General features: G+C 39.7%; 1 protein-coding gene across 4 annotated transcripts in view; it reads right to left on the bottom strand.

Moving 5' to 3' along the window:
- The window catches only part of NFRKB (nuclear factor related to kappaB binding protein), a 163,720-nt gene that overhangs the window by 88,838 nt on the left and 54,744 nt on the right, over positions 1-20,138 (bottom strand). For 3 of the 4 annotated variants that reach the window (XM_068121762.2, XM_068121763.2, XM_068121761.2), the window contains exons 5-7: positions 11,639-11,906; positions 11,432-11,527; positions 7,712-7,777 (exon numbers count right to left, since the gene is read on the bottom strand). In XM_068121762.2, coding sequence (XP_067977863.2) covers positions 7,712-7,777; positions 11,432-11,527; positions 11,639-11,906 — 430 coding nt within the window. The remainder of the gene's footprint in view (positions 1-7,711; positions 7,778-11,431; positions 11,528-11,638; positions 11,907-20,138) is intronic. The other variant, XM_068121764.2, reaches the window with a different exon arrangement.

Below are 20,138 nucleotides of genomic sequence, written 5' to 3' on the forward strand. Positions count from 1 at the left end.
ATCTCGCGGATAAAATGTTCCATCAAGAGAAACCCGAAGTTGTTTCACCTTAGCATTATCACTCAGCGCATTATTCTTATTAGTACCCTCCTCTCCATCTGGTTTTTTAAAAATGAGCCAGAGGTATCGTGGCTTTCCTTCAAGAACACCCAAATTCCAAGTGTAGGTAGTGTGTTCCAGTTTAACGTGTTGACATCTTCTTTTAAGGTATGATACATTTAGCGGTTTCTTTGAGTTAAGTCTTCTATTTAACATCTCTTCCGTTTTAAGATTAGGAGTATATTCACTGATATACCAACACAAATCATTAATAACAAATTTATTATTTTCTCCAAAAGCATTTTCATCCCCAAAAAGCAACCTATTTACATTATCATTCCTTTGTAGTTGAAATCTAATTTTAAGCCCATACAAAACTTTATCATAATCACAAAATCCAAATATACCTTTCAGAGGTACTGCTACCGTAAAACTATTCTCTGCTTTTGTATCATCATTATACATTGACTTCCTTTGACTATAACCAGGGTCAGCATTTGTTCCCGTTGACATATCAGGAATAAAACCTTCAACAGCTCCCTTACCCATTCTATCACTAAACGAATATAGTGTAAATTTCATCATTTCAGATATAGCAGAGACATAATCAACCGCTTCAACCTCTTGTGTTCCAATATACAGGCGGACACTATCAAACATTTTCCAGAAGAAATCATTTACGAGTGTAGCATTAGTATTATTCGCAGCCTTAGTGAATTTAAATTTACACAGCAAGAAACTATCAGCTATATTCAAGTAAGTTTGTTGATTATTTATTTCAAAACTTTTTGTTCCGTTTGAATTCCAGTCTGTTCCTGTTATAGCATTTACCTTAAAATAGTCTTCCTTTTTAGTAGAGTTTGAAATGATAATCGTATCATCCAAATCATAGATACTATCAATCGCTTCCATACTTGTATTTATATAGCATTAAAATCGTTGAAACCCTGACCCAAGTATTTTAATGATTTTTTGTCGTTCTTGTGAAGATAGTTGAGTTTTACCTTTTTTAATTTCTTTGATTGCTTGTAATTTATGAGACTCCTTTTGAGCATCTTTTATACTCTTTATAGCACCCGCAACTGAGCCCACGGCTGAAGCAGTTGAACCAATTAGGTCTTTATGTTTAAGGATGGTTGAACCAATACCCATTAGAGTATCAATTATCCCATCTCCTTTATTTCTAAATTGATGTCCCACACCCCGTTGTCTCTTTGGTTTATAGTATCCTCTCCCAAGAAACATACCTTCACCCTTATAGTATGGTGAAAGGAACATCCCATCCCCTGTAATTATTTTATATTTTCCCAACTCGTGTTTTCTCACAATAACCATTATTTATTTATTGAAAAACTTCACGTAGGTGAATTCTGATGGATATAATTTCATCATTAAAGGATATCATACGATTATCTTGGTCGGTTATCCTAAAATTTACTCTGTATATGGTTTTTCCTGACACAGGTAAATAGACAAGATTTTTTGGTTCCATATTAAATTTATAACCAATCGGGGTTGAGTATGCGCTGAATGAAAATATTGTATTTGTTCTTATTCCATCGTTATAAGCACCATCAATCAAATCACAATGAATTAATACTGAATTTATACCGGAGGATATTTGAATGACATTATCACTGTAAGACGTCCCGTTAGTTTCAATCTTTTTAGAAGAGAACCCCAATAGCTCTCTGAACGAATTTTCAATCGTGAAATCAACTTTATAATTATTTTTAAGTTTAATAGTTGATTTTGAAGTGTGTTTTTGAATATCTATTACAATATTTTTTGGTTCATCACCTTTTTCTTTCATAAGGCGAGAGACTTCTGAAGATATTTGAGAAATCTCGTAAGCACCAGGTGAAACGGTTATAGTTTTATATCCACTTCCTGGATTATAACTAAACTTGTTGTTTTTCTCTGTGATATTAAAAAGGGTATTGTAAGTCTCCATTGACAACAAAGAAGCCTCATATTCTTTTTTGGGGTCAAGTTGTAGTGGGTAAGGGAATGAAGCTGTGTAATCACTCGTTGTGAAATTAAAACTAAGAATTGTGCTTCTCATCTTATTTAATATCTAATAAAATATCTTTGTATTGACATTTATTAATTATTTTCATATTCATCAACTGATCTAAAATGGCGGATGCTTCATTAAAACAATTGTTGTTTCCAGCCTTCTTACTACCTAACAACAATAATAACCTATTAACTAATTGTGATGGGTCATTTGGAAGAAAACTAACACCCGAACCAAGCTTACTTAAAGCATCAATAATATGTTTCTCCTTCTCATTCTTCTTACTTTTACCAGCAACAGAAACTCCATAATCAAGTGCGTTTAGCAACTCAATATACTCTCTATCTTCCTCTCTTTCCATATCAAGCGGTTCATCAAAATAAGGTGAATTAGAATGTCCATCTTTTGTTAGAAGAAACATTAATCTTGGGGTTAATTCAACATTTGGTTGGTCAGAACTTAAGAACACCAATTTATCATTAAATATCAATAACTTTTCTTTCACAAGATGGAACTGTGCTGGTTCTTCTGTTGGAATGAGACCTGCTCTGGTTTTTGAACCCTTCAAATATTCATTGTTTTGAAGAGCTTCTACAATATAATTGGAAAGTTTATTTACCTTCTCAAGATGCCGAAATAATCCTTCATCATCATATTCTAATTCTCCAAGTTCTTGCTCTGTCATTTGACTAAAATCTTTGAGCATTTGAAATTTTTTTGGAGTAAATTCTACCGTGGGAACTGTAGGTGAAATCGTTTGTTGAGTTTTTAAAAGTGGTTTAAAAAATTTCTCTTGTTTTATTTCAAAGGCTTCTTCACCAGTTAGTTTCTGTCTCCTTTTCTTCTTTATGTCTTCCTGTTGCTTTACAACTTTTGAAACCAACTCTTGATGTTCTTTAAACTTTCTTACTCTTTCTTCGGTATTCATTTTCTGTATTTATTTATTGAAAAATATCATTTAGTATCTCATCTTGTTTCACAACAATATATTTATATTTTCCAATCGTGTGTTTCATATTATTTTCAAATTCCTTCTTACTACGTAATGTAGAACAATTATCTCTCCAAAAATTATTTGTATCTATTGAATTTAACTTAAATAAAATAAAAGTATTAGCATTGTTTCTTATTGAGCGCCGAGGGAGTTGAAAATATGACTGACTAAGATAAATACAATTACAAGAAGAATGTCTCCCTCTTGTATAGTAGCTATCCATTACTGTTTGGTTTCTCTCATTAACACAATCATCAAAGATAACGAGGTTCTTTTTTGATTTATCTAAATCTTGAGGTGAAGGTATATCATCCGTATTATCACTGAGAATACAAGTTATGGGTTTTGGTTTTGATTTTGATTTCTGTGTATCACAAAATAATTGTATTATATCATCAATATTATAATCATTTAGTTTGTTTTGAAGTTTAAATAAACCGATAATGTCTTCCTTTTTAAGACCCGCATTAAAACCCTGTGAGAGTAGTTGATACTCAGGTTGAAAACTTGACTTTGTAAAAATTATTAAATTATCATAATCTAAAAAATTAGGACTAAGGAGCATCTTTAAAAGTAAACAGGTTTTTCCACATCCGCTTGAACCGACTATTAGACATCTCAATGAATTTGGAAGATTTTTATGGTTATTAAATTTTATCTTATTTTCCCAAACAGGTAAAAAATCATTCATTTATATATTTGGAAAACAAGTCATCTAACTTTTTTTGAGTTTTTTGAGAAACTCTATATTTTATCCTGAGTTCAGGTTTAATTTCAAAATAATCCATTATTTTGTTTATATAGTATCTTGTATTAACATTTCCATTAAAATTATTTTGAATAATAAATATCATTAAACCCTTATACATTTCCTCAATACAAATAGTCTCTTCCCTTGTAAGAAATGGTGTATTATCACCATAATACTTAACATTCATCTCTCTTATTAATCTTGTAAAGTAATTCATTTTTGGTTCTAATTTAAAAGAGTTATATATTTTTCTATATTTTTTATTATCATTAATTAGAAGATAATCACAGAAAATACATTGTTTATATGCTTCTGATTCTGTATTAAGCCCCACTCTACCACAAGCCGGACAATTCTCTAATTTATCATATGGAGAGTCTGGAAATTCTAAATATCCTTCAGAATTTATCATATTTATAAAGTAAAATTATACTTAAAACAAAGTGCCTTTTTTAGAGGCTTTTTTAAAGATGAAACTGTGCTTAAAGTAAAACACCTTTGAGCTTTTCAACTCGTTTTATGTATATAACTTTACTTAAACTAAACGCAAATTTATTAGCTAATAAATACAATGTTTCAAAACACAAAAGACAAATTTCAATCAATCTCTACTTCGGTGGAAGATATAGAAAAATATGTCAAAGATGTTAAATTGAACAAAGATAAATATGGAAATTTTTGGATTAAACCCATAATGGAGAATAACATGTGTCCTTTTATTAAATTTACGGGACAAGCTATGTTAATTAATAACTCTATTAAAGTAAATTTGACAAAAGTTTCTCCACTACTACTAACAATTTACTCAAAGCTTGAAAAGGTCATTGATAAAGAAGCTTTGAAAATGAATGATAAGACCATCAACGATTCTAGAGGAAACATTTGTATATTCTTTGATAGACCCAAAGATGTGGGTGAAATTAATAATATGAATATTAGTGGTGAACTATCATTCCGTACTCTGATTATTAGAGATTATTTGAAAATAACATTTAATGTAAAAAATATTGTGGTTATTAGTTCTAATGAAAGAAAATATATAGATATTGATGGAAGTTTAATGGTATGTAAATGAGTGATATTAACAGTCAATACTCTGAGAGTTATTATACTGAGAGTCTAGGATCTGAAGATAGTTATGATACTAATAGTTTGTGTTCAAATGATAGTTATGAGAGTAGCTTTATTGATGACTCAGATAGTGAAATTGAAATTGATGAACTAGAGTATCTAAACTTTCTGGCTAATACATAGACGCTTTACTTTAAGTAAAGTTATATACATAAAACGAGTTGAAAAGCTCAAAGGTGTTTTACTTTAAGTAAAGTTATATACATAAAACGAGTTGAAAAGCTCAAAGGTGGTTTTACTTTAAGTAAAGTTATATACATGAAACGAGTTGAAAAGCTCAAAGATGTTTTACTTTAAGTAAAGTTATATACATAAAACGAGTTGAAAAGCTCAAAGATGTTTTACTTTAAGCACAGTTTCATCTTTAAAAAAGCCTCTAAAAAAGGCACTTTGTTTTAAGTATAATTTTACTATATAAATAAATATGATCAAAGCAACGTATTGCGACGTTTGTGAACAAGAATATAAACAATACAAAAGACACCTTAAAACTAACAAACACACATTTAATCTACTTCACCTACTATCTCCTATTCAGAAGGAAACAAAACACTGTTCTGCATGTCATAAAAATATCCTCAAGAAAGGCTTCGAAATACATCTTAAAACAATTCTACATTTATCAAATTTTATCACAACTAAAAACTCTGATGGCGCATTCAAAGGACATATTAAAATAAGAGTCTTTAACTTCAAACCTCCTGAACCAGAGTCTATAGTTGATGCTGTAGAAATAGTTAAACCTGCTGTTCAAACGTTGATTGAAAAAACACTAAAAGAAATGAAACCACTTAAATTTTATATGGGAGTAAAATTAGAAATGACAAAGGACGAAGGAGTTATAGATACACCATACATGAGAACTGAGCCACACTTTATATCTTCATATCAAGATTTTAAAACATCAGGAGTCTATGATGAACTTATAAAACAAGAGCAAGATGTGGATAATTCAATCGTAGGAAGTGGCTTCAATATAGGAAAAATTATTTACATAGACATTCATATTCTTAAATCAGATCCTCTAAAAGCTTCTTCCTACATTGATTTACCCAGTGTTATCAAAAATAGAAAAGCAGTTATCAATATCAAAAATAAAGACAATAAATGTTTTCTCTGGTCTATTCTAGCACACTTACATCCTCCACATTTTCATGATGAAAGAGTATCTCATTATAAAAAATATGAGAATACATTAAATACGAAAGATCTAAAGTTTCCGATGGCTTTAAATGATATTCCTAAATTTGAAAAGATAAATAATTTATCAGTTAATGTTTATGGTCTAACAGAAACAAACAGCATTCAGGTTTTAAAGCTTTCTGACAATTGTAAACAAACTCATATTAATCTTCTATATTTTAATTCAGAGGAAAATTCACATTATACATACATTAAAGATATTGCTAAATTAATAAAACCACAAGTATGTAAAAGAACAAATAAAATATATATTTGTTTGCGTTGTCTTAACTTCTTCCATACACAAGAAAGATTAGATAAACATTCAAATTATTGTGGTGAACATAAATCAACGGTAATCAATATGCCTAAAGAAGGCTCAAATATCACATTCAAAGATGAAAATAAAAAGATCAAACATCCATTTGTTATATATGCTGATTTTGAAAGTATTCTAGAAAAAATAGATACTGCTTCTCCAGATCCAAAAGATTCATACACAAATAAATATCAAAAACATACTCCTTGCGGTTTTTGTTATTATATCAAATCATCCGTTGGTGATAAATATAACAAGTTAGAGGAGTATAGAGGCTCAAATACCCCAGAGGAGTTTGTGAAACGACTAGAAAAAGACTGTGTCCGATTAACCAAGATAATGAGAGAAACTAATAAACCAATGTCCTTGACGAGTGAACAGAAAAGGGAATTTAGAAAAAACAATGTTTGTCATATTTGTGAGGAAAAAATTGGTGAAGGTCTAAAGGTTAGAGATCATTGTCATCTCACTGGTAAATATAGAGGTCCAGCTCATCAAAGTTGTAATATTAATTATCAACTCCCCTCTTTCATTCCTGTCTTTCTTCATAACAACGCTCATTATGATACGCATCTATTTATTAATGAACTTTCAAAGACATCTGGACACATTTCAGCAATTCCTAACACAGATCAGAAATACATTTCATTCACAAAAACAATTCACACATCTCCTATTACTCATATCAGATTTCTTGATACATTTAAATTCATGGCAAGTCCATTGGCTAACTTGGTTCAAAATCTAAAAGAGTTTCCATGTCTTTCAGAGTATTTTTCAGATAAAGATTTTCTAACACAAAAGGGAATTTACCCCTATGACTATATGGACTCATTTGAGAGATTCAATGAAACACAACTTCCTTTAAAAGAAAATTTCGATAACAAATTAAACAACAGTCATATATCTGATAAAGATTATGTACACGCACAAAATGTTTGGGAAAAATATAACATCAAGAATCTTGGTGAGTATCACGATTTGTATCTCAAAACTGATGTGCTTTTATTGGCTGATGTATTTGAAGCCTTTAGATCTGTTTGTCGCACTGGATATGGATTGGATCCTGCTCACTACTACACAGCACCTGGATTGGCTTGGAGCGCGATGTTGAAAATGACAAAACAAGATTTGGATTTGATAACCGATGTCGATATGCTTTTGATGATTGAAAAGGCAAAAAGAGGTGGAATTTCACAAGTATGCTCGAGCAGCTACGCAAAAGCAAATAACAAATATCTTCCAAATTATGATTCAACGAAAGAGAGTTCTTACTTGATGTACTATGACGCAAACAACTTGTATGGCTGGGCAATGTCTCAAGCTCTTCCTTATGGGAAACTAAGATGGGTAAAGGAAAAAGATTACACAAAGGTTTTACAAGATGTATGTATCTCTACACAAAAAGAATTGGATGATTCAAAGGTTGGTTATTATTTTGAGGTCGATTTAAAATATCCTGAAGAACTTCATATCAAACATAAAGATCTTCCATTTGCTTGTGAGAAAGAAAGTCCAAAGAAAGAATGGTTGAGTGATTATCAACGATCGTTTGATATAGGTGAATCAACAGAAAAATTACTTACTACATTATATAACAAGAAAAATTATGTACTACACCAAAGAAATTTGCGACAATATTTATCAAAAGGTCTAAGAGTAGAGAAGATCCACAGGGTTCTAAAGTTCAATCAAAGTCATTGGTTAAAGGGGTACATTGATTTTAATCCACAAAGAAGAACAGAGTCAAAAACAGATTTTGAGAAAGACTTTTATAAATTGATGAATAATGCGGTCTTTGGTAAGACCATGGAGAATGTGAGGAAAAGACAAAATATCAAACTAGCAACATCTTGGGAACAAGCATCAAAATTAATTAATAGACCGAGTTTTACTAGAGCTGAGGTCTTTACTGAGAACTTTTGTGCGATCCATTTGGTTAAAGAGAGTATTGAAATGGACAAACCTATTTACATTGGAACATCAATTCTTGACTTGTCAAAGTCATTAATGTATGATTACTTTTATATTAATCTAAAATCAAAGTATAAGGATAATGTGTCATTGTTGTATATGGATACTGATAGTTTTATTTTGAAAATTAATACTGATGATGTTTATTCAGACATGAAAAAGGACATTAATATCTATGATACAAGTAATTACAGTCCAGAGAGTGAGTTGTTCTCTTCTAAAAATAAAAAGGTGATTGGAAAGTTCAAGGATGAATTGGGGGGAAATGTTATGAGTGAATTTGTGGGATTGAGGTCGAAGGCTTATGCTTATAAATACATTGTGAATAACGTTGAAAAGACTGATAAGAAGTTAAAAGGTGTAAAGAAAAATGTCATTAAAGAAACAATAAACTTTAAGGATTATTATAACTGTTTAACAACAAAGAAAGAAGAGTTTAGAAAGATTAATGGAATAAGAAGTTATAAACATCAATTATATTCAGAAGAGGTGAATAAGAAAGTATTGGGGGCTTTTGATGATAAGAGGTTTATTTTAGAAAATGGAATTGATAGTCTCCCTTATGGTTATATAAGTATATAAGTGATAAGATATATAAGTGATAAGATATATAAGTGATAAGATATAAGTGATAAGATATATAAGTGATAAGATATATAAGTGATAAGATATATATAAGTGATAAGATATATATATAAGTGATAAGTTAAAAAGGGGGGGTTAGGGATTTTAACGGGCTACCGCCACCTTTTTTACTATTATATAAATGATAGAACCAAGTATCAACCAGACTAAAGAGTGGAGGTGTAATCAACCTTGGTATATAAATGGAAAACATAACGAATGTGAAAAATATCAGATTCAAGAGGTTGAGCGAATCACTGGTCAGAAGGTTCTCAAGACGGATAAACGTATTCATTTGTTAAGTGGGGTAATGGAGGGCGGGAAGAAAAATATATTAGAGTGGAGTGAGAACATTAATGGTTATCAATCGGATAATAAATATTATAATTTTAAAATGGTATGTGGGAGAGGTGGAGGTCAAACAAGAACCCTCCGTGAAACATACCACTTTATACTTTCACAACAAAAGGTTAAGGAACCTGTATACTTTATAAATATACTTGATGGGGATGAGTTCTATAGGAGAATGGAACTCTTAAAAAAGTTAGAAAGAGATAATATATTTATAGGCTCATTAGTAGAGTGGTCTAAGGAACTACATTAAGGGGCTAGTGGGGGGAATAGGGTAAAAATTACATGGAAGTGAGAATGATCATAGGTTCATAAGGCTAGAAGGATTATAGGTTCATAAAGGAAGAAAATCATAGGTTCATAAGGCGAGAAGGATCATAGGTTCATAAGGTGAGAAGGATTATAGGTTCATAGAGGGAGAAATAGAGGTGTTTATGATTTTTGAAAAAGACAAGGGGTAAATGACATTAGATAGGGATTTCCCTTGTTAAACGGAGGTGTCCCAGAAGCAACATTTATCACCTACTGAGGTAGCAAAGGCACATGAGGCATGTAGGAAAATGTTCGGAGAACGCTTGGATTTGGAAGAGGGTCAGAGAGCGGTATTCAGGATTACAAATCAGATAGCGAAAGAGAGGTGTGATGTGATGGGGGTGAGCTGCTTGAAAGATAAAGTGGGACAAATCGTTGTGGACCCAGATGGAATTAAGGGAAGATGGAAGAGATATATGGAAATGCTGTTGAATGCAGAGAATGAATGGGATGGCAACATAGAGAGTAACCCAGTTTTAGGACCGGCAGAGAAGATAACTGAGAAGGAAGTTGAGGAAGCGATAAAAGCAATGAAGAGTAGAAAAGCAGGAGGGCCGACGGGAGTTGTGGGAGATATGTTGAAGGCAGCGGGAAGTTGTTGTGTGAAGAGAATGACAGAGATCTGTAATCTGGTGGTGAAAGAAGGCCGCATTCCAGTGGATTTGGAACTGAGTACCCTCGTCCCTCTATCTATACAAAGGGAAAGGCGACCCTCTGGGCTGTGGCTCGTATAGAGCGATAAAGTTATTAGAGCATGGAATGAAGGTATTGGAAAGGGTGTTGGAGAGGAGGATAAGGAAGAAAGTAAAGATCGACAAAATGCAATTTGGATTTATGCCAGGAAGAGGAACGACAGGCGCGCTTTATATTGTAAGGCAGTTGCAGTTGTTAACCCCGCTTTAGCAGGGAAAATGGCCTTAAAATGCCTGTTGTGTATATATACTGATACCACGTTTGGGCAAGATCTCATCACTGGTTCACAAGTTATCACAGTAACAGGATTTTTACTGAACATGACCTTTGACCTCTGAACGCAAAAATGTAATCAGTTCATGTTTACATCATTATATTTATTGTACCAAGTTTGATTTAAATCCCAACAGGTGTTCTCAAGTTATCACATTTTTACCTGACATGACCTGTGACCTTCGACCTTTGACCTCTTGATGCCATACTCCAATCAGTCCATCTTTCCATCATATATACCTATACCAAGTTTCTTCAAAATCCCATCAACTTGTATAAAGAGGTTTAAAGGCGTATAAATTAATGAATTATGGTTTTTAGCCACCATTTTCCCAGTGTCTATTACAACACCCCATCTAACACATACATTAGTTATTCGCGAGTGGACTGGTGTTAGCTTAATAGTTAAGGTGGCTGGCTTGATCTTAGAGTCCCGAGTTTGAGCCCCTGTCGAGCTGTTGAAATAACACCAGGGGTGGTTTCACTCAGCCTGACGTCCTTCTGAGGTCGGCATAATGAGTTCCAATTTACTGGAACCATGAGGCATTGCATCAGCGGCACAGCCGCACCGCCTGGAAATGACGCAGCCACTCAGCCACAGGCTGCATACGAATCACCACTAGTTATTTGTGCCTGTTGTACACGTCCATTATGACGTCCTTGAAAGAGTAGGTTGGGGGGTCATGAATGAGTAATAACGTGAAGGAAACGCTTTGCCAAATTAAAGAGGAACAAAGTTGTGCGAGTGAAGCGAAATGCGGTACATACTGGGTGTACGCACGTCCTGATTGCAGAGCGTCGGCAAAACCCTGGGTATGGGTTGGACACAAGCAATTCCCACGTCCATCCCTGCAGATCCCATGTCTGCACACATGTTCAAGCACGCACACACGCATAGAGTACTGGAGGAATCGCATCGGATAAAAGAAAGGGAGAAACCTTTTTTTTCTTTTTCTTTCTTAACCAAACACATACCACCACCATCGATGCATTCGCCCTCTTCATCTTCATCATCGGACGAGGACAAAACAGCCGTGTCACCGGATTCCACTTTAACATCATTCAAAATCTTTCTGTATCGCCTCCGTACACGTATTTCCAGCGGAACGGTGGGATTGGGGTTTGAGCCCCGAAAACCCTTGCCACGCCCACTGCCACCTTTCCGGCTCCGAATGTCACGCCCAAAGTAGGCCTTTTTCCCTCCTGGATGTAATTCTGGACAACTGGCCTGCTCTAGGAGGACCTAGGGACAAAGAAAGTCAGGTAAAAGGTAGGAAAAGAAAGAATGCAGCACAGAACCTACAACAATGCAGCCACATTGGGGTATATAGATGACTGTAGATCTGAGAATAAACGATCTATATGAATAAAGTTGATCTTCCTGCAGGCTCACAGACCCATGACAAGTGTATCAACCCTTCAGGAGCGAGGATAATAAAATTAATTCAACAACCGTATAATTTAAAAGTTTTCAAATCATTCACCGATTTCCTGGAATGATTTGCAAAAGAAGAGGCTAAAAGGGAAAAAGACGTGGATGACAGGTGATGGAGGTTTTGGCCAATCTCGTCGAAGTGGATACTGATCTTGTAAAACAGGTGAATAGGTAGCTTGGTGCCACCACGTCTGAACAGGTATTTACCTTACCGGTACCAGGGGAAATTTAAATAGAAGCTCCGAATAAAGAACGCAGGGGATGGAGGCCCTCAAGAAAGGCCATTTATCTGGGTTCAAACAAATTACGCTTGGATGACTATGCTGGTGAGAACAATACATTGTGAATTCAAACCCATCCTTTACATCTCGGCACACATTGCCAATACATTTGCATCCTGGATCATGACAAATTATTCCTTAAAATCCAACACCTTTTAAAGGATATTTTCCTTTTCCCCATTTTGGATCTGATTATACATACTTTGCCCCGCTATTCTCCTATTCCAGGAGCCTTGATACCAGTGCATGTATGTCCATATATGTACAGTGCATTCAGAAAGTATTCAGACCCCTTCACTTTTTTCACATTTTGTTATGTTGCAGCCTTAAGCTGAAATCGTTTAAATTCATTTTTTCCCTCATCAATCTACACTCAATACCCCATAATGACAAAGAGAAAACAGGATTTTAGAAAGTTTTGCAAATTTATTAAAATTTAAAAAAACTGAAATGTCACATTGACATAAGTATTCAGACCTTTAACTCAGTACTTAGTTGAAGCACCTTTGGCAGCGATTCCAGCCTCGAGTCTCCTTGGGTATTACGCGACAAGCTTTGCACACCTGGATTTGGGGATTTTCTGCCATTTCTCTCTGCAGATCCTCTCAAGCTCTGTCAGGTTGGATGGGGACCGTTGGTGGACAGCCATTTTCAGGTCTCTCCAGAGATGTTCGATTGGGTTCAAGTCAGGGCTCTGGCTGGACTACTCAAGGACCTTCACAGAGTTGTCCCTAAGCCACTCCTGCATTGTCTTGGCTGTGTGCTTAGGGTCATTGTCCTGTTGGAAGGTGAACCTTCGGCCCAGTCTGAGGTCCTGAGCGCTCCGTTTCAGGTTTTCATTAAGGATATCTCTGTACTTTTCTCCGTTCATTGTTCCCTCAACCCTGACCAGTCCCCCAGTCCCTGCTGCTGAAAAACAACCCCACAGCATGATGCTGCCACCACCATGCTTCACCGTTGGGATGGTATTGGGCAGGTGATGAGCGGTGCCTGGTTTCCTCCAGACATGACGGTTAGAATTGAGGCCAAACAGTTCAATCTTGGTTTCATCAGACCACAGAATCTTGATTCTCACAGTCAGAGTCCTTTACGTGTTTTTTTTACAAACTCCAAGTGGGCTTTCATGTGTCTTTCACTGAGGAGAGGCTTCCGTCTGGACACTCTGCCATAAAGCCCAGATCGGTGGAGTGTTGCAGTGATGGTTGTCCTTCTGAAAGTTTCTCCCATCTCCACACAGGATCTCTGGAGCTCAGCCAGTGACCATCAGGTTCTTGGTCACCTCTCTTACCAAGGCCCTTCTCCCCTGATTGCTCACTTTGGCCGGGCGGCCAGCTCTAGGAAGAGTCCTGGTTGTTCCAAACTTCTTCCATTTAAGAATTATGGAGGCCACAGTGCTCTTGGGAACCTTCAATGCAGCAGAAATTGTTTTGTAGGCTTCCCCAGATCTGTGCCTCGACAAAATCCTGTCTCTGAGCTCTGCAGGCAGTTCCTTCGACCTCATGGCTTTGTTTTTGCTCGGATATGCATTGTCAGCTTTGAGACCTTATATAGACAGGTGTGTGCCTTTCTAAATCATGTCCAATCAATTGAATTTACCACAGGTGGACTCCAATCAAGGTGTAGAAACAACTCAAAGATGATCAAGAGAAATGGGAGGCACCTGAGCTAAATTTCAAGTGTCATAGCAAAGGGTCTGAATACTTACGTCAATGCGATATTTCAGTTTTTCCTTTTTAATAAATTTGCAAAACTTTCTAAAATCCTGTTTACTTTTTTTTTTTTTTTTATGGGGTATTGAGTGTAGATTGATGAGGGGAAAAATTAATTTAAACGATTTCAGCATAAGGCTGCAACATAACAAAATGTGAAAAAAGTGAAGGAGTCTGAATACTTTCTGAATGCACTGTATGTGTATAATGTGTGTGTGTGTGCATACATACATACATACATACATACATACATATATATATATATATATATATATATATATATATATATATATATATATATATATATATATATATATATATATATATATACATATATATGTAGTAACGGAATTGGGAAACCCTGCACTTGGTGTTATTGTTGTAAATATCACCCTCTGTAAATAGTAATTCTTTGTAAATACCTCCATTTGTGTAAAGGTCAAAGGTCGTCCCTTTAGCTAGTCCATGTACAAGCACGTAGCCAATCATAGAACCTCTCAATAGTTATATCATTATTATGTGTTCCAGTTTAAGGCTCTGTTTTCCATTAGTTGACTCTGCATTGCACCAGATGAATTTTTTTTTGTTTGTTTTTTTTGTATGCTGAATCGAGGCTCATGAAAGAGCTAGGGTAGAATCCCCTTTCAATTACCCCAAAACCCGCAATTGCCAACTGCATTCGCCCTCCATTGAACACGCGGTCAACTCGGGGAAGAAGGGCGCGGCCCGCCCATCGTCATCAGGAGGTGGAGCCAGGAAGCCCTTGCGCTCAACCAGGACTCGGTGGGCATGGCTTGGTAAGGTGTGGCTATGGCCTGGTAGGGCGTGGCTATATAACCCGTCGAGGGAAGCCCCCACCGAGCAGATGATCGAGGGAGCCAGAGGCGTGTCAAAGCAAAAACCAGCTCTGCCGCGTGGAACGAGATACGTGTGCCTGCCGCCGCCTTGCTCGCTTGCAGCCCGGAGCGGATCTGCTTGCTGTGCCGCCCTGCCAAACCTTCCAGCCCTGTGGTCCCACCTTCTTCTCCCTCCAGCCAATCCAATCTGCAATTCCCCATTCGTGTACGTGAGTTTGTTCTGTCTGTATTGTCCTGGGTATAAGTAAGCTTGTTTAAGTTAACCACTGCACTGTGTATCTGCTTTTCCATTGTCCCTGTAAATTACATTTCTTTTCTTCTCTTGCTTTGGGTTTTTGTGTAAATAATAATAATAAATCCTGTTATTTCTTACCTTTGGTTTTCTTTCCCATCCGATCGCTTTCGTCCTGTCCCCCATTGATACACGTGGCACGATTTGGCCAACGCTCAGGATCGGGTTAGTCTTTGTTAAATGGCTCGAACTCCGGGTTGCTAAAAACCGCTCGGCAACTAGTCTATCTAAAACCGTGGTTCGAGCAGAAGTTATTCCCTCGTTCCCGGCTGGCGGTAGTAATTAGGTACGTAGCGAACCCCTAGGCCTAACAAACCCTACCTACCGTCGGTCCGGGAAGGACGTTGTAGCTTCAGGATCGGAGACGGCCAGTGCAAATAGAAGGGGGATTAACCCCCCCCCCCCCCCCCCCCCCCACCGCTAAAACTTCAGTCACATTTGGCTCGGCGGCCGTAGGGTCTAAAAAATCTACGGCCACTAGCAATTATAGGGCGGCCGCAGTATTTCCACTGTCACACAATGTAGCAGTCACATATGTTTTTATTTTTCGGGTAGCCGCACGGGGTATTTAGAAATTGTGGAGACCGAAAACGTGGGGGTGCCGTACGGTCTTTGATTTGATGTCGCACGGTGACCTTAGGGCGTCCCTGCGGCAGCCATATAATTTTCAAGGCAGACGCAAGGTAGCCTCAAGGTGCCTGCAAGGCGACCGCAGGGGGGCCCTGAGGCGAACGTGCGGCCAGACGGACGGTAACGAGTGGGTATATATACCAGTTCTTTTTCATATGTATAACAGCACTTACAGTTGTCATGGCTACGGCTTGTCGAATTGCTACGGCCAACCTAGAAATGAAAAAAGTTATAACTCCGCGCTATAATTCCACGGCGACCCCTACGGCCTGTAAAAGATAGCCATATGCCCTAGGGCCACCCTGAGGCCACCTCAGAAACTCTGCGGCCGCCGCACGTTTGTCAATTTAGGGGGGGTACGGCCGCCGTATCCTAGCCGTAGAGCAAATGTGACTGAGGAGTAAGGGGAGCGCCGTACTCCGTTTCCGTAACAATTGGTGTCTGGGGGTGAGATTCGGACCCGAAGTGCGCTTAACGCACTCAAAATTTGGAGCGGCCAAAATTTTATTTAATATTCTAAATTTTAAAATCGTGCCATGGATGATCAAGGCGACCGGATGCCGGTAGGGGAGATAGAAGAAGGGGTAGAGTCGACCCAGGACCAAGGGGAGGATTTGGGAGTAATGCGGGAGGAAGGCAATACGCATTGGGTAGCGGAGGTTTCAGACACACAAAATGGCGGTCTCGCGCACGAGGTTGGGGGTGCACAAAATGGCGGCGCCGCGGAGGTCGAGCCCGCGGTGGCGGCAGGGGCCGCTGTGCCAATCGGGTTTGATTTTAGGTTATTCCTGACCCAACTGGATGCAAAGATGGATAAAATGAGGGACGAAGCAAGGGGTACTAGTGCCCAAATTGGGAAGTTAGACAGCAAATTGGAGGGTTTAGACAACAAAATGGAGGGTTTAGACAACAAAATTGAGGGTTTAGACAACAAAATTGAGGGTTTAGACAACAAATGTGAGGGATTAAACGGCAAATTGGGAGGAGTAGGAAACAAGTTGGGAAGCAAATTGGAGGGATTCGGAAGCAGATTAGGGGACAAACTGGGGGGCATAATTGGCCAAGCCAAATAAATTAATGAGGAGTTGGCGAGGGGGCAAGCCACATATGAGGTAAGGGAAGCGGAGAGGGACAGAGACCGCAGGTTGGGCGAGCAGGTCCCAGGGGTACGCGACAAGGTAAAGCGGGTCGAGAAGCGCTGGTTGAGTGAGGCGGAGCAAAGCGCGGGTAAAATGACGGGTATAGAGATCGCGACCCGGGGTATGGAAAAGCCGGCGACCGCTGAGGTAGAGGGAATTTTAATAAAGCCAGCGGTCATCGAGGTGAATAAAGAAAAAGAAGTAGTGGGAATTGAAATTGGAGAGACCGGGGGCTTAGAAAAGCACTCGCGGCAGGGAGAGATGGATTATGTGCAAAGTCTGAATTCACATCCTGATGCCGTACTTACTAATCCTTATAAAGATTTGCAGGTGCGCGAGGAGCGAAGAAGAGGAACCCCGAAGGTGAGACGGGCTGTGTATGGTGCGAATAGGTTTTTCGGCAGAGTGTTTGGCGCGAAAAGAATTGTCGCGCGATTGGGGTCGATATGGCACCCGGGCGTTTGTGGGAGGTCCATGGGGCGTGGTGTACGAAAGAATGGCACTCGTGTGAGGAAAAAGTGTGCGTCGGCGAGTGAGTGTGTTATAAAGTGTGGGGGTTAAACCGAGTGCGAGCGGGAATGCACGTCGGAGTGTACTGAGTGTGACACAGAGAGTGAGAGCGATACGGAGTGTACGTGCGAGGGTGAGAGTGACCCGGAGAGTGAGTTGGTGGAGGAGCGGGTGCGAGGATGCACGCTTGGGATGGACGGCGAGAGTGTGCGAGAAAGCACACCTGAGTTGGTTGTGGCGCGGGTGCGGTAGAGCCCATTGAAGCGCGTGAGTGGGTGGATGCGGGAGTGCACGCCCATGGTGAGTGTTACGGAGGACGTAACTGAGGAGAGGTGTGGAACGAAGTGTGCGAACGACGAGTGTGCGCAAGAGGGTGCGCGAGAGGTGTGGTGTGTAACAGGGAGTGCGGTGGTGGAATGGACGGAGTGTGTGGAATGTACGGGCGGCGTTGGAACGCCGGGCTTGGTGAGTGTAAAACGGGTCGCGTATGCATGTGAGCATGCAAGTGAAGCATCGACGTTAAACGGGGCAGCGTTTAGGGCGACGGATAGCCGACGCGAGCACTCAGGGCGCGGTGCGCTTTGTTGGATGCGAGGCTCGGCGCGGATTCGGGACAAGCCCCGCCCCGCACAGTCGAGTCCGGGCTTTGCCGGGCAAAGCGACCGGTCCGGTTCAAGGGCAGGTCGGAGGGACTGGAGCGGCGCCCCCTTGTGGTTGCGGCATTCCGGCCGGGCGGGATCGAGCCATCGGGCCGGAGACCGAAAGGTTCCGCGCCGAGATGGTGCGTGGAATCTCGGCCCGAGCACGCCGCCTCCCTTGAACCGAATGCCGGACGGACTCAACCTGCAGGCGACCAAACCACCCGAATTCATTGCTCGGCTTTGCTAACCGAGTTTTAATGATGTCATGACGTACCGAGAGGCTCAGATATAGCGGACCGTGATGGTAATAGTGTTGTGGATTCAAAATTTTGGAATAGTGAATAGGATTGGCAGTAATGATTGGCAAATTGATGATTGGTAAAATGATTGGCAGTGATTGGCAAATTTTGACTTGCAGGAAATCGGATGGGCAAAATTTATAGTGAGAGATGCCCGATGTGCAAGGATGGTAAATCCACCATCCCTCGCATCTCTACGGGGCACATGAGCACTAGTTATGGGGTTATGGCAGTGTAAGCTCGCCGAGGGAGGGTTTGGATATTGTATAGGGATCTAGAAAAATGACCATAGGTGACATAAGGAGTAAGTAGCAACATTGTACAGGTAGTCGGGGACGTCGGTAGATTAGCTGGTTGTTAACGACGTGGTATGTGCTTAGTTTAAAGGGAAGACGGGGAGCACCAAGTTAGAAGGGCACCAGGTAGATCAGATGATGCGGTGTGTGTGAGAATCTTGATATTGAGCAAATGAGGAATTGCTAGGCAATGCGGGAAGGATGTGTGTGTGTGCATGGGAAAATCTGGGTGCCTGAGGCAATGGTTTAGAGAATTGAAAGTGTACGGAGCAGTGTATGACTGAGTAATGGTGATTGTGTGTTGTGTTGAGCAAATGGTCCTGGAGGAAGGAGGGTGCAGGAAGCACCAGGTGTGCAAGTGAACAGGTGGGCATGGTTGTATGGAATAAATGGTCTGGAATATATGGAGTATGGAATGGATGGTGTGGAGTGAGTATGGTGGAAACTGTGGAGTGGAGTGGTTGGTGTGAAGGGAGTGTATGGGGAGGATGGACCCCCATCACAAACACCTGGGGAGGGTAGTTTAAGAGTTAGGTAGAGGGTATAGGTAAATTGTGGTTGGATATTGGCATCTGTGGTGCGTGTGGAAGAATGGTGTTTGGATGGGTGCATTGGTGACGTGGAAAAGACTGGGCGTGTGGCCTGTTAGAGGGATGGTTGGTTGAGCGCTCCGCCATTGGTAGTCTGTCGGCCAGGTGAGGCCGCAGGTAGGCTCTGGGAGCAAGTTAGAGTTCAATGGGGCCCGAGGATCCAGAGGAAGGACCCGGGTAGCCCAGTGCCAGAGAGGGCACCGAGGGGGGTAAGCGCCAGGGAGGGCCTTCCCCAGGTAGGTTAGTGAGGAGCAGGTACGCTCGGGAGGCAACTTCAGTGGCGGAGGTGCACAGGTAAGTAGACCTGTTAGGGGAGCCACACGACTCAGTCCCGAAATTGTGCAAAGGCACAGGGAGTTGAAACGGGGGAGTGAGACCCCATATTGATGAGCACCACAGTTTGGTTAATGGGAATTTGGTTCTTAAAACCGCATAGACTAAGATGGCCAATGGCTTTGGCAGGGAAAGACCCCGGGTAGTGTAAAGTGTGTTAATGTCATTTAGAAGGAAGATAGGATTGAAATCTCCTCGCACCATCTACATCCACTCACCTGAGGTGACGTAACTCCACACCATGCCATGTTTTGGTTATTTTTGTGCAAATGTTTGGACTTCCGCTTCCGGTCCGGTCTGGAGAGGACGCTGGCGTTGCTTGTTCGCCGCTTCTCCGACTGGGCCATTGTACATAGTTTGCTTTTCTGGTGGTCGTGGCGGATTTTTGACCGTTGGGTCTGCCCTCTGCTCGGTCCCGGCTCTGCTCCTGGCTTCGCCTGCCCGGCTCCTCCACTGTTTCCTC

The sequence above is a fragment of the Myxine glutinosa genome, chromosome 7, assembly GCF_964187855.1.
Source record: "Myxine glutinosa chromosome 7, kmMyxGlut1.1, whole genome shotgun sequence".
Lineage (NCBI taxonomy): Eukaryota > Metazoa > Chordata > Myxini > Myxiniformes > Myxinidae > Myxine > Myxine glutinosa.